Source organism: Anarrhichthys ocellatus, unplaced genomic scaffold (assembly GCF_004355925.1).
Source record: "Anarrhichthys ocellatus isolate YVR2014 unplaced genomic scaffold, GSC_Weel_1.0 scaffold4, whole genome shotgun sequence".
NCBI classification, from domain to species: domain Eukaryota; kingdom Metazoa; phylum Chordata; class Actinopteri; order Perciformes; family Anarhichadidae; genus Anarrhichthys; species Anarrhichthys ocellatus.
Genome location: NW_022280034.1, coordinates 12,381,134 through 12,396,619, shown reverse-complemented (window position 1 = coordinate 12,396,619; position 15,486 = coordinate 12,381,134). Strand labels below are relative to the sequence as shown.

The 15,486-nt window shown below is 43.4% G+C and overlaps 1 protein-coding gene and 3 non-coding genes across 16 annotated transcripts in view; all 4 read right to left on the bottom strand.

Annotated features, from left to right (window-relative positions):
• Positions 1–15,486, bottom strand: part of rhbdf1b (rhomboid 5 homolog 1b (Drosophila)) — a 32,669-nt gene that overhangs the window by 13,707 nt on the left and 3,476 nt on the right. For 3 of the 13 annotated variants that reach the window (XM_031843093.1, XM_031843105.1, XM_031843106.1), the window contains exons 1-2: positions 11,450–15,480; positions 5,251–10,809 (exon numbers count right to left, since the gene is read on the bottom strand). The exons of 2 other annotated variants lie outside the window; for them this stretch is intronic. In XM_031843093.1, coding sequence (XP_031698953.1) covers positions 5,251–5,305 — 55 coding nt within the window. In that variant the 5' untranslated portion in view covers positions 5,306–10,809; positions 11,450–15,480. Of the gene's footprint in view, positions 1–87; positions 10,810–11,449; positions 15,481–15,486 lie in introns of those variants that run through there. 8 more of the 13 variants (XM_031843096.1, XM_031843095.1, XM_031843098.1 and 5 more) reach the window with 8 other exon arrangements.
• Positions 456–549, bottom strand: trnai-uau (transfer RNA isoleucine (anticodon UAU)). The gene is made up of 2 exons: positions 512–549; positions 456–491 (listed from the first exon to the last, which is right to left on the bottom strand). It is a non-coding gene; the product is annotated as a tRNA-Ile (tRNA).
• On the bottom strand, positions 1,190–1,283 carry trnai-uau (transfer RNA isoleucine (anticodon UAU)). Its single transcript has 2 exons — positions 1,246–1,283; positions 1,190–1,225 (listed from the first exon to the last, which is right to left on the bottom strand). It is a non-coding gene; the product is annotated as a tRNA-Ile (tRNA).
• trnai-uau (transfer RNA isoleucine (anticodon UAU)) lies at positions 1,904–1,997 on the bottom strand. The gene is made up of 2 exons: positions 1,960–1,997; positions 1,904–1,939 (listed from the first exon to the last, which is right to left on the bottom strand). It is a non-coding gene; the product is annotated as a tRNA-Ile (tRNA).

The following is a 15,486-nucleotide window of genomic DNA, read 5'->3' as shown; positions in this document are numbered from 1 at the left end:
TGAGCATCACATGTAAACTGACATCTGGGGGACTGTTTGGTTAAAACAGATTAAAACTTCCGCGCACCAGGTGAGGCTCGAACTCACATCCTCGGCAGCATGGTGTCAGGTGCTCCTGAGGTGATGCAGGCCACAGCTGGACCAAATTGGACGATCTAGTGGTGTTTCAGAAGGGCAGCAGTGAGTCTTCAACAGCACAAGATGGCCTTGTCATAGGAAAGATACTCATTACAATACATGAAACATACATCTTCATTTACACCTGAGGATGTCATTCGCCTAAAGCTTATCATTAACGCAGGTGTGCTCAATGAGGGTAATGAGCATAACATGTGCACTGATATATGTTTGGTTTTCCTCAACAATGACAAAGTCTGAATGCGGAAAGTCAATCATGTGGAGTGTCATCATGTTCAGAGTATCTCCTGTGACTGATGTCCAGGTTAAAACTTCTGTGCTCCAGGTGAGGCTCGAACTCACATCCTCGGCATCACTCTGCTGAATACTGTCTTATAAGTACCACGCGCTGACCGATTGCGCCACTGGAGCCTCATCAATGGAGATTGTGAGAACAGTCAAGGTGCGGCTTGTAGCACCTCATGCTGCGCCCAACATGCACTAACTCTATCCCGTCACCTTGACCCTTAGCCTGACTATAGTTGAAGGCAGCATGGTGTCAGGTGCTCCTGAGGTGATGCAGGCCACAGCTGGACTAAATTGGACGATCTAGTGGTGTTTCAGAAGGGCAGCAGCGAGTCTTCAACAGCACAAGATGGCCTTGTTATAGCAAAGGCTCTCTTCTTATACTGAGACACTCGCACATATGGCCTCAATAAACAGAGACAGACGGAACAGAAAGGGATGCTACTACTCGATTACATCCATATCCATGACTGCAGTATTTCTTCCTACAATAAGCTGCTGTTAATGTGTCGACTATTTTTCTTTAATGCATTGTCATTCTCCTGTGTACCTGCTAGAGCAGGTACACATTACAATATAAAAACATCTTCATTTACACCTGAGCATGTCATTCTCCCAAAGCTTATCATTGTGCTCAATGAGTGTAATGAGCATCACATGTGCACTGATATATGTTTGGTTTTTGTCAACAATGACAAAGTCTGAATACGGAAAGTCATCATGTTCAGAGTATCTCCTGTGACTGACGTCCGGATTAAAACTTCCATGCTCCAGGTGAGGCTCGAACTCACATCCTCGGCATCACTCTGCTGAATACTGTCTTATAAGTACCGCGCGCTGACCGATTGCGCCACTGGAGCCTCATCAATGGAGATTGTGAGAACAGTCAAGTGCACTAACTCTATCCCGTCACCTTGACCCTTAGCCTGACTATAGTTGAAGGCAGCATGGTGTCAGGTGATGCAGGCCACAGCTGGACTAAATTGGACGATATAGTGGTGTTTCAGAAGAGCAGCAGTGAGTCTTCAACAGCACAAGATGGCCTTGTCATAGCAAAGGCTCTCTTTTTATACTGAGACACTCGCACATATGGCCTCAATAAACAGAGACAGACGGAACAGAAAGGGATGCTACTACTCGATTACATCCATATCCATGACTGCAGTATTTATTCCTACAATAAGCTGCTGTGTGTCGACTATTTTTCCTTAATGCATTGTCATTCTCCTGTGTACCTGTCTAGCAGGTACTCATTACAATATATAAAACATACATCTTTATTTACACCTGAGCATGTCATTCTCCTAAAGCTTATCATTAACGCAGGTGTGCTCAATGAGTGTAATGAGCATCACATGTGCACTGATATATGTTTGGTTTTCCTCAACAATGACAAAGTCTGAATGCGGAAAGTCAGTCATGTGGAGTGTCATCATGTTCAGAGTATCTCCTGTGACTGATGTCCAGGTTAAAACTTCTGTGCTCCAGGTGAGGCTCGAACTCACATCCTCGGCATCACTCTGCTGAATACTGTCTTATAAGTACCACGCGCTGACCGATTGCGCCACTGGAGCTTCGTCAAAGGACATTGTGAGAAGAGTCAAGTGCACTAACTCTATCCCGTCACCTTGACCCTTAGCCTGACTATAGTTGAAGGCAGCATGGTGTCAGGTGATGCAGGCCACAGCTGGACTAAATTGGACGATCTAGTGGTGTTTCAGAAGAGCAGCAGTGAGTCTTCAACAGCACAAGATGGCCTTCTCATAGGAAAGATACTCATTACAATATATGAAACATATTTCTTTATTTAGAACTAACCGATGCTCTGACATGACAACAAGAATCAAGCAGCTATGTAGGAAACGGGCAAAATGAACATGTATAAGCGTTATATTAATTTGGTCTCCCCTTAACAATGACAAGTTCTCACATAGTTGATCAGCATGTAGCCGAGTATTCATGTGATTGACAGCTCAGGTTAAATCTTCTCTGCTCCAGGTGACGCTTAAACTCACAACTTTAGCATTCCTCTGCTTGCTACTGTCTTAGAAGCACCACGCACTGACTGATTGCACAACTAGAGCCTCTTTGGTGCAGGTCATTTGAGTATTGGTTTGGAAGGTCTGAAGTGCAGCTTCAACGCCACAAGATGGCGTCAGGATTTTCAAAGGCAGGGTTGTCTTCTTACACACACACACAGAAGGTATTTGGAGAGTTAAGGGGTTTTCCTGCTTAACCGTTTCAGCCGAAGTATAAACGAGACATCTCTCCATCTCTGTAAAAGCTGGTGAGCCGACCAGTGCAGATGAGGCAGTTTTCAGTGGCCACTTTTAATATGAAGTGCCAACACAAACAATAATCATTCCTTTTCCCGTGGGGTTGTGTATTGTGAAGCTGCTGAGCTGGTCAGGTGAAGCACGAACTCAGAGCCTCAGCACCTTCCTGTGGCTCACTGTGCCACTGGTGCCACACACTATAGGAACAACAACACGTTATTATGCACTGAACAGCTCATTGAGCTAAAAGTGCTGGGGCGGAATTCGCCACCCCTCCAAAACAAAGGCCAATTGACCATCATCTCCGTTCTCACACAGCACATAATGCAGCTGACAATGAAAATGGTGACAAATTTACCACTTGAAATTCTTGGTTATTTTTGGTACAATGGGTCGTTTACGCATAAGCCAGCATATCTCTAGGTTATGACTATATCGATTTTGTCGCAGTTGTAACGGGAAGATTTATAAATCAATGTTTTTCGACAAAGGTAACACTATCTTAGACAATGAGTTTGGTTGGGGTTACAAATCCGATAAAGATTGCAGTTTATTTTAAGAAGAAATGCTGCAGTCATGGATATGGATTATTATTATTATCCATATAGCCTGACCAATACTCAATTCTGAAACCAATAACAATATATCCATATTTGAGATAATCTGATAAAGATGTAGTGGCCATTATTATTTGTTTTACAGGAACACACATCATAAAGAAACATTTTCAATACAAATGCCTTCAATTTGGTTATTAATGAGTTGTGACAGTATTTCTCAATTACCTTAAATATATCTAATCTCATATTTGGTCTGTACTACAGTTTACTCTTAATAACCAGCCAACATATAGCTCATACAATATACCTGCAATAAGCTAATATCGGCTGTCAATTTCAGCGACAGGTCAAATAATGAAAATCTTAAATTCCGTTTATTGAAGTCAAAGCAGGTATCATGGACCAGACAAAAGGGATAATGGTCTGGCTCTAGTTAAGGCCCGTTGAGGTGAATAAAAGCCTTGATTGGTAGTTTTATAGCGTGTCTTCTTCTCACACGCTTGGTCTTGTGGTTCCGCCATTCACAGTTTTCTTTTTTCAAATTAGATTTACTGTGAATAAATGTGTCTGTGCTGCAGCTCAGCTAGAGAAAACATTAGTATTCCTCTAGCCTGGCTATAGTGCACGGTCCAAGGGGAAGTCATTGAGTAGTGGAGTGGAGAAACGATTACCGGATAATAGGACATCTGCATGGGGCTCTGGTGAGACGTAATGACCGACCACCAACCAGGAGCTCCTGTAGACCTCAGCTATGAATCATTCTGTCATTCATTGCTCTGGGTGAAAATTACAGGCTCTCCCCTCTCTTTCCATAAAGCCATCAGCCGAACAATAATCTCCTCTGTCAAACGCGGTGCTGGAGCCGATACTCAAACATCTGGCATCAGCCGAGTCCAACAACAGATGAAAGATATTCAACACAGAGGCAGCTGGACGACTTCTCGATACGGACAGAACGGGTTGACAGAATCACAGTTGCACTACTTTCTTGAAAAATCTCACTTGTACAATACAATCAGTCTCGGCGCCTATTTTGCACTAAATTATATCGTTGTCTTTTCTTGTGTATCGCCTACATCTCCTACATTTCCCAGGAAGCCGTGCAGCAATGCCTGCGGAACAGGCGTGAACTTGTAGCTCTCAGGGAATTGTGTGTGTTTGGACAAATATAATAGTAGCGCACAGCAAAGAGCACAACGACGCTGTCAAACACATCATGGCTTGTTCATGACATACTGATCTACTGCGGTTACCGGGGGTGGGGATTTTTGTATTTCTCTCTTCTACGACGGATTTGACTCTGGGAATTTAGATGTAGAGTTTCGTACTGGATCACCTTACTTAACTTCATGAATGTATCCCAATGACTTTGGTGATCCCTTAGCTCTTCCTCTAGCACAAACATCATTGTCGTATACATGATAGAATACGTGTTAAACTCATGACATTCCCATCAGCTGTGCTTTGAGTTTGGAGCTAATTATCAAATCTTAGCATGCTAACGCGCTAAGCTAAGATGGCGAACATGGTAAACATTGCAAAGTAGCTTTAAACTGTGAGCCCTGAGTAAACAAATACCTTTTGAATAGAAAAATGCTAAATTATTCTCCTCAATTGTCATTTTTGGGAGACATGTTAATATATAGTTTTTATACACACACGTAGACCGACGGTAAAAGACACAAAGGGACTTTGAGTCCGTTTGCCTCTCAGCTGTCCGTGTCGGTGTGTGTTTTGGTCTCTGTGGTCACATGTGGAAGTCAGTGCGTTCTCTTACGGTCACAGAGGATAAACACACCCCTGCAAACAGAAACCCTCAGCAGGACAATCAGGAACATCCTTTGCCCATTCCGCGGTGGTGATACCCAGTGTGTGTTGATGTACACACTGACAGCAGCGGAGACGCAGATGTGCTCACACAATGCAGCATGATACACATGCAAACCTGCACACCCGCTCACAAGCATACGGTCTACACAGTAAACACTCACTTGACAGCCTTCGCTTCAGCCTCACACGCCAAGGTTTTTTTTTGCAATTCTCCATTCGGCTAAAGAAGAAGATGCCGTGGGGTTCTCATCTTGATTCCAACATCCTACATCCAGCATCATGATCTCTCTCTTTTTTTTCTCTAGTTGGGTTTTCATGACAGGCAGATTAGGGGGCTGTAATCCCCGCGCTGTACACCACATGACAACGCTCCTGCTGTCAGGCCGCAGAGGCTCATACTGGCCCCTGATTGGACGGCGGTATCGCTGCGACGGTGTCATCGGAACACAGCAGGAAGTTATTCATTTTCAAAGCGGAAGAAGTGAAAGTCATCGCCTGATTGGGTGTCAACTGCTGGGCTTTAACGTTAAGCAATGTCTTTTTATTTTTATTTTACTTAGTTTGAGATTGACAAGGATTCGAAAATCACACCGCCAATAATGCCAAGCGATGGCTGTTACCTTTTGAGAAGTATCACAGGAAACTGCCTTGTGTGCAGCGCTGCAACCTCACGTGCCCATAGGGGATTGTAGCAGTAACAGCGGCGTAATTGGATCTTTTTTTACTTTTGAGGGGGGGGAGACATTTCCTGACATGCCAAGACCGAATGAAAGGAAGGCATCCCCTTGGCACCCAAGCAAGACTTGTCCCGACACCGCTCCCTGACTCTGGTCTTTGATGCCGAGGCCCCCAGTCACTGTGGCAAGGAGACTCACTGCGACTGCATGTAAACACGCTTTAATATTCAGCGGATGGATGAATGGGTCTTTATATGAAGCAGTCCAAAACGTAATCTCTGCTCCGTCTCCTTTCATTCTCTGAACCTCCCTCTCTCTCTCTCTCTCTCTCTCTCTCTCTCTCTCTCTCTCTTCTTTCTCTTTCTCTTTCTCGTGTTCCGGCTCCACCTTAGAGTCAGTTATATTTTTTTTCTGACTTTCATTTCTTTATAAATGCTGATTTAATATACTGCCAGAATTATGGTTTCACAAATCTTAAAGAGTTTTTGCAGGGTAGTGCAACTTTTTCATTCAAATCCACTCATTGTTGTAATTCAATTGAAATGAATTGAATACTATTAACACCTAAACAACATACACCAACAGAATTCTGGTGACACCTGCAGCTATTACAGATTGCTCTGTCTGAAGCTATTTAGTCAAATCAGATTCTCACCTGCATATTAGCATCAAGCAACAACGGCTACCAAAATCTGCTCATTACTGAAAAGCCGATCTTGGCTCTATATGAGCCAGAATAAATCACAATAACCTCGCCTACTCTGGCTTCATTTGTGCAGTCTCTGTTTAAAGGTCCAGACTGATATTTATTTTTATTTGGGAGGTGAATGCTGCAGTGGGGGAAGAGTCGTCTTCTTTTTTTTTTTTTTATGTCTTCCAAGACGAAGGCGCTGTAAAACTGTCAATTACCAGAGCACTTCCGAGTTAATTGGTTGGGGACCGAGCAGCAGGATAATGCTCAGGTAGGTTTGAACTTCATCACGCCGGCGTTTGCTCTGCTCAAACAGGCACTATAACCTGCCCAACAACACCACTGGGTCCATTCTAACTTTAGGGTTCATGCAGGTTTTTTTTTGCAGGACGCTGCTTTCGGAAGTTGTGGCCATGGGAACTGGCCAAAAATGTCCAGCTCCAGGTGAAAGCTGATGTCTTGAACTGCACATTGGTAAGCACCCTGCATGTAGCATGCTATTGTGCACTGTGATGCTTTGCAATAAAGGATATGAAGGGACAAATATGTCATGTTGTTAGGGGATTGTTTTTATTTTCCTCTGAGGTTTAAATTTATTACAGAAACTCATTTGGGGCATCCGGATATTAATCAAAAGCTTCCGAAAATGATGCATTCATCTGTTCCACAGTTCCCACATAACCCTGCCGCTGGAAGCCTCTAAAAAAAAATGTACATCTGCATTTTTTTTTTCTCCATCATCCTGTGTGCTGTGATGTAACTAAGCACGAGTAGGTCACATAGATTAAGGGTGAGTTATGCCGTGTGTTTTACCCTCCAACCCCCCCATAGGACCCATGTATGCTCTGGGCTCTCATCTGCGCCAGATGTTACAGTCATAACACAGTACGTGTTCCGTTCTGTTTGCAGAGTTATACTGTAGTGTGGTCTGTGTGTGTGTGTGTGTGTGTGTGTGTGTGTGTGTGTGTGTGAGCTGTACAGATAAACAATAATAACAATAAATGATAAAACAACTGCCACAACATGAGCGGTATGTCCGTTGTGGCAAATCTCGGTGAGAAAAGCAATAAATGATAAATGGCATCGACAAGAGAAAACAGAGGAGCACTAATCTCTTAACCGACCGATATCTCATCCAAATTCCACTTTGACTTCTTGACTTCCTGAGGCTTTCGTGACTCGACATTATCATAATTTGTTATCATACATACCAACAGTTTCCTGTTATCATATCGGAAAAGCAAATTCCTTCATGTGATGATACACGATGCAACGCTGGTTCCTGATTCCAAACGCTGCCATCCATCTGTAGTTGAAAGGTTTTGGCGGACTCACACCGAGGATCTCGATGAGTGGAAGCCATCTGTCTAAAGACCGCTTTGATTGTCTCGTGGTGTCATGTCTTTCATCCCGTTACCGCAGATTAAGAGCGAGAGTGAGTTCATTAGTCAATCATACGCCTTTGACTCACTGAGGCACGCCAACACGTGTCCCACCATCCTACACGCACAAACGACAAAACCACACGTACAGGAAGCAGCTGCTTGAAGCTACTGTGTGCGTAACATTCTCTTAAACATACCAACAAAGGTGAAACCAAGGTATAAGGAATGCATAAAAAAATAAATGTAGTATTTTGTAGAAGCGAGTATCTTTGTCACTGCTTGTGTTTCTTAAAAACGAAGTCCCTTCACAAAAAGGCCTTTGAAGCTTTGTGTGCCCTCGACGCTCCCTCGTGACACTTGGTTTCCTCATTCACTTTCATTCAAGTGGGTTTTTTTTGGTTCGTCTGCCTTTCAATCCTTACACCATCTGCTATGGAGATGGTGTAAGTAACTCCACTTTTCTAGAAAACCAGCGCCCTCGCCCCGTTCCGTAACGCAATCTCCTGCTGTGCCATAAAACAGTAGAAATTCAAATGCAATCTGGTGGCGTTGCAGGAGCTCCAAGTCTTCTCATTGACGCTGACATTTGTGATTGTTTGTTGACGTTTAAATGCGACATCGAAAGCGTTTACCAAAACCTGCAAGCTCACAAAAAATACGCCGTCTGCTATTCGATGCTGCTCTGACACTACTGGTATAGCACTTCGGAAAGATGAGTAGTTTGTGCGAGTTGCTAACGTCTCTTTCTTACCAAAGTACTAGAAACCAGATGCAGAAAGATTAGATCTGCGATCGTGCTGCAGCATGTGTCCAACCAGATAGGAAACACCTCACAGTCCTGTAAAGTAAGCTGCATCCCATTTCCCCTTATTCACCTCTGCCTGCTGCAGCATGATCGACATGAGTGCTGTGATCATGGAGGTCAGACCGGTTGTACAGTATTGTCAACGCATCCGTCCTAAGCCTGCAAAATATTGTTTGTTTTTATAGTACCAGCATTTCTAGGCAACATGTCACTTATTTCCTATGACTGATCTATCCAGCTTACAATGTCAGTGACCTCATCTCGTCAATGTGAGATATTGTTCCGATATGGGTGTTTTTAAGCAATACAATGATGCAAAATATTGCATCCCCCCCGCGACCCTGAACAGGATAAGCAGTTAGAGGTAATGGATGGATGAGTGGAAGTGTGTGTGCTGCTTTTTCCTTTTCTTACATTATCGCTATATGGGATATCTTTTCGACTATTGGTCGGACAATCAGAGACATTGTCACTGTTTTTCTGGTGTTTTATAGATGGGCTGATTGATCGAGAAAATAATCGTCAGATTAACTGATGATGAAAGTAATAATAATTAGTTGCAATATATGCTTTTTACTATTAAAAAGGTGAACTTAATGCGAAGCTCGTATGATTTAAGACAGATGTGTTTTCCTCCTCCTTTGGCCTTGATGAATAAGAGCACAGCATAAAAAAAAGCTGCTTAACTGTACAGAGATAAACAGTAGCACACACACAATCAGAGCAGGTCAGAGGTCAGGCCTACATTCTTTGTCTGCCTCTAAGCGCAATCATCTCTCTCCACTCTACTACGCGGCTGTGTCAGCAGCAGAGATTTAATTGGCAACTTGAAGCCGAGGCAAAAGCAGAGATAAACTTCCGCCACTTTTTGTTTGGCATAATCAAAAAGTCTCAGATCTTTGTCGCTCTGAGAAATGTCTCCCGTGAAACTGATTTATTAAGAGACGATAAAAGGACTGGCACAGGCTGTCGTGTGTTTCCGTTACTCTATAGTTGGCGTGTGGTTGTGTGGGAAAGCTGCTTTTGAAACTGATAATACTCAAGACACGAACCACGGCACTTCACTCCACACCCACACGTCTTGCAAAGCAGCCTGCACAGGAAGACGAGATGAAAGAAAAAAGAAGTGGTATGATCTTTGCAGGGCTTGATATAAAGAAAATGTTGACAGTCAACCCTGGTGCCATTTCAAAATCTCCTTTTTCGTTACGGTCGCCAATGTTCTACCACGGCGTTAACATGACTGTAAAAGCTGCGGCCACAGGCCTCACTCGTCTGCAGATGACCTGATGTGTGCCAAGGCAGAGGGAAGAGGAAAATACAACAACAGGTGGAGAGGGATGGAAACTTTTATGTCATGTTGGGAGAAGATGAAAGGAGCAAGGAGAAAAAGAAGAAGAAGAAAAAAAAGGCAGGTCAACGAGAAAAACGAAAGAAAAGGAAATCCATTGCAGCAAAGCAGAGAATGAACAGCATGATACTGTGTGGAGGGAAAAGACAGATGAGTGTGCGGGAGGCACATTTTAAAACAACGGTGATGACTTAAGTTATGGCCTTAAAACCAAAACAATGAGATAAAAGCCACTCAAAAATCTAGTCAAAACTATCTGATTATTTGTCACTTTGACAAGAAGTAATGTGATAACATCGTCCCGACCGACGGCGTCGTTGCAGAAGCTTAGCGCCAACCCTCCGGTTTCCCCCCCAGGTTATCACTGCAGGCTCTGTCGGCACCGTTGTCGTTGTTTGCACTGTTAGCTGCGAACCGCTGACTCGGCCGTCGTCAAGTGGAAAACGGTGTGGAGGCAATAGACATGCTCTAAATATCGAATGTAGCATCTTTAAACAGCTCTTTAAAATAATCACTGGCAACTGCAGGGCATTTACAACAGGAATGACTTAATGGGGGGGACAAAACTCCCTAAAGAAAAAGCCAGCATTGCTATTCATCACTCCAACTGTTCCAACAACTCATGGCACATTTGACTGCCAATCATGCCACTGGAGAGAGTTGAATGGTTTCTCAGCTACTGTGCCAGGTAGAGGACTTGAGAGGATGGAGCAGTCTTTTTTTCTCCGCAGCACGTCTGCAGCACGTCTGGTTCCCTTCCGCTAGTCGAGTCTCTTATGAAGTGGAAGCTGGTGACAGAAGCCGCCAGAGACTGCAGGATGGTGTGATGGAAGATGAGGGACAATAGAGAGAGAGAGAGAGAGAGAGAGAGAGAGAGAGAAAGAGAGAGAGACAGGATTTTTTTTTTTTGTTTCTGTGTACTGTTCACGTCTTTTTTTTTTTTTTTTTGACCCACCCATTATCTTGCTCAATCAAAACGAGAGCGGCCTCAACAAGCATGACACACCTTGTGCTGACACAGCACTAACAGAGTGCACAATGAAAGAGTGAAAGTAGGCTCATACTTGCAGGCTATTTTTACTTCACAGTAGTGCTGAGCAATATGGAGAAAATGAAATACATCATGGGGTTGACCATCGGTGCTTTCACAAAAGGACATTTTTGATGATTTGATTGCTTAAGTGGGATAAGGCAAATAATAGAACAGCTAGAACAGTCTGTAAAGTTCAGAGAATTGCATCACTTTACTGTAATGCTGTCACAGCTCTGTCACTTCTATCCACCTTTCACTCACCTAATCAGTTCATTCAGTGCACCTGCCAGGCACACTCACCTCTTCAGCTCATCACTCTCACCTGCTCACTCTGCCTTTTCACTATTTAAACCCCTGCCTCAGACACACTCACTGCCAGATCGTTCTTTGCATTCATGCTCAACTTTCCCGCACTCACCCATGGACTGATTCCCTGTTGCCGACCCTGCCTGTCCCGGACTGCCTCGCCTCGCCTCGCCTCTGTCCTGGTAACTTACTCAGCCCTTCTGTCCTTGACCACGAGAAACCTGTGGGATTCGTCCAGAGAATCTTCTGCCTGTCGTGTGTTACAAATAAAGAACTCAAATCATACCAGTCCTGGTGTTGTCGTACTGCTCCTGGGTCCTAACTACACTCGTTACAAATGCAGCCTTTAAAACCAAGTCTCTTTTGTTCTCCTTCTACAGCAGTGTATTGCCTCGAATAAAAATGAATGTCTGTTTTAAAATATTAGCATTTTGGTGCTTTCTTACTCTATTTGGCATTATCATTATGGCATTTTGTTCTATATTCTCAGCATTAAGGACCATCCTATGTAGTCGAGTAACTGAGGCTAAACTGCCCTGTGGGGACTTACCAGGCCATATAGATTATATTATAGCTGCAAACTGAAAAAAATCTAGAGTCTGTGTGTAATCTGGCCCATTTAATGGACCTCCCAGAGCATGCACATACAGTACAAATGGGATGTAGCACTTACCCATCAATCCTACAGAACGCTGCACGAGACACACCAGTGCTCTTAAATGAAGAGTGCATCGCTGCTGAACTCTGTGTACGACCTGCTGGCTGGCTGCTCTGCCAAGAAATACACACTGAGCTCCAAAACATCCAAGAAAAGGCCAGAACTCCAAAACACTTTTGTAAGAAAACAGGGCAAACTAAACTTATAATCATGAGGTTTATGTAATTGAGGTACAAGTCCTTTTTTAAAACTTTTTGTATTGTTTGTACTGAGGTCTAACATAACTGTCAAGTCAACAGTATAGCAACATTTTTGTAGTTTGTTGACTACAGGCATCACTCTGAAACAACCCATTCTTATCCAAAATACAGAAACGGTTGATCGACCAGATGTTGACCACATCTGTAGAATAAGGAACATTGTAGTCCCATGAGTCATAGAGAAACGATGTTGGTGAACATGGGACTGACCCAGCTGCCAAAGGTAGCTGAAGAACATAGTGGAGCGTTTAGCAGCTAACGAGACATATTTCCCTCAGGAGTTGGTGGAGACCAAAACAGAGCTACAAGGAGAGGGAAAGTGTTTTTGTTACCTGAACCTAAAACCCACACAGAACTCAAACGAACCCTGGTCTCCGCTGCCAAAGTCCTTCACTTTGACCAACCACCATCTCCCCTGACTACCTGCCGTTAGCTTACCTGTGGCACAATAACTTAGCCCTTCCTCGTCCAAAGAAATGTACCAAATTTTTGCAGTATATTAATGTTATTTCTAAGAGACGGGTTAGCCGTCATACGTATTTACAGAGCCTATGTGTCTATTTATCCACTGGAAGATTCTCAAGGACACAGTACAGAAGAAGAAATGGAAAGCATTTCTCATTAAAGATTTAAGACGAAACTGTACATGGACATCTTCTGATTATCGTACAAAAAAGTTAAAGATCATGCAACCACTCCTTTCGTTTGAATATAGCCGTAAATGTCGTTATAATCTCTTCGTTAAGGTTTTACTATGTATTTTATGGGTCTTTGTCTCGTAATGTCAGTTAACCCCACTGTGGTGAATTAAAATCTGTCACTTCAGAATGACTGGCTGTTTGATAGATAATATGAGGAGAATTGAATCAGCAATCATTAAACCACACAGCAAAAGAGCCACACAAGCGGAGAGAGAGACAGAGTGAAGCGTTGATAGACAGGAGGAGAATCAAAGAGAGCAGCTCGGCCGACCCTCGCATGAAGCCACTTTGTGTCAGCCGCATGGTGACAGGAAGGTCACCGCCACAATAAGAGTCTACTCAAGTATGGCCTCGCCTGAAGACATGAATAGACCTCCTCAGCAGCCATCCACCCACCCACCCCCCCCATCCCTCCTTCCTGCCGTCCCCCGACGCAGCCAGCAAACTCACGCTGAGAGCGCCAATACAACAGCTTCCTCTGTTGGCTAGCCTTTGTATGAAAACGCAATGGTAATTGCCCACAGATGCCACATTGGTGCAAGATAGTGGGGTGAGAGAGAGAGAATTGGCTCTGAAAAGAATAATTAGAGGGAAAAATGGAGGTCATAATTGTGGCTTTGAAAAGAAGAGTCATTCAGGATCGTCATGGAGAAGTCTGGAGTCTCTCAGGAGAACTCTGGCCGGAGGGACAGCGCTGTCGTCAATCGGACAGTAACGTTTGGAGACCAGTATATGCCACATAATGGGCAGATTAAAATTCCTTTTTGACAGACAGCTTGCTATTCATCCAGACTTTTTGCTACAAGTTCGAGAAAAAGAGGATTGGTTCCCGTTAAAGAATTTCTCATGACCAACTTCCAAATTGATGAGGCTGGCATTACTTCCCTTAAAGTCGACAAATACCATGAAAATACCAACAAAGTTTCTTTTGGATGTCCCGACCTTTAACTAATTCCCACTGGACACCGTAGTTTTAAACAGTAAACAGAAGTAAAAAGGACATTTGTTGCTGATTAATGCAGATTCAAATTTGTATTTACAGCTCGAGTGAAGGACAGCTCGTGTGGGATTGACACAAAAACTACATCACATGACACGCAGTGCAACAATGTGGTTCACTGACGTCAAGCTTCGCCTATCATATTATACCAGTAGGAACAATTGACATTATTGTTTTGATGAATACATTGTGTAATATGTTGCAGAACAGTAAAATGGTAAAAAAACAAACAAAAAAAAAGTGATTTCCAACCAATAGTACTTGTAATGTATTCCAGGTGACACTTTTGCAGTTGCCAGGGTCGACATGGGAAGATCAACTTGGCCGTGACTAGAGCAACTTATTTAGAAAACGAAACAAAAGCGAAAATTACAGAAATCCCTGAAAACTGCATATTGAGTCATCTGTAACAACTGTACTCTGCTGCAATTAAGAGTGCATCAACAGTAACTAGTTACCAAGCAAGCAGATAGGTCTAATCAGGATGATTGGTAGAAAGATCCAGCTTCTGCCACTTCAAGTATTACGAATGCAACCTTGACCAAACCGATCTAAACATTGACTATTGCACAGCAATAATAATTTAAATTTTAAAAAAAGTGGACGTGTGCGCATAAGTATCTGTCGACCATGGTCTTTTGAAATGAATGACCTGCTTCCGGTCCCTTCTATAACGGGTCTGTGGTGGCTATGCTCAGCTGTATTAGACATTAGCTGTTACAGTAAAACATCTCCAGGACCAGCTGACGTATTCAGAAGCAGGTTTCCCCGGTGAACATCAACTCTTCAAGGATTTTCCTGACATTTTCCTCAGACAGTAAAGAAACCTCCTCATGCAGCGTCAACCCAGCTAATGAAAACCTAGTATGTATTTTATGCAAAGTAACCGATTATTATTATTATTCATCCCCCCCCCCCCCAATCATGTCCCTTAATTCAATGATCCACTGATGAACTCTCAGCGACCCGTATGTGCAAACTTCTACTGTACAGTCAGTCACTGATTCTGGAGTCTGTTTAACCCTCGACAATCTGTTTAAGCCCGACAATGTGAGGGAGGATGAGAAAAAAAGAGATGTAGTGACAGAAAAAAATGAAAGTGAAAGGGAGAGACAGAGACAGAGAGTTGGAGAATGCTGACATGTGACAAACGTTCATCTTTTTCTTGATTACGATATCAACGCCACAGAGAATCAAGATTTAAAAGCCATTCTTACCAGCGAAAGTCGTCCACGATGGCAGACCGTTCTCTCCTTCACACCGGTGACTCCCTCAGCATCCATCTGAAGGCGGCAGGTATCTGCTCCATCTGCGCCCTCTAACTGCAGTGCCGATGTCACAGTGACAGCGTCAAATTTTTGTGCAACCAGCACCAGATGGTTGCACGGAAATACCACAGACACCTCCCTGCGTACGTGCAAAACCTGTCGGGGGATTCATTTATTCTGTGTTGTTTGTGCTGCACTGAAAACCAACAAGCCTGTTGGAACCTGATACACCGTCCCATGAGTCACTTAAAAACATCTCTCT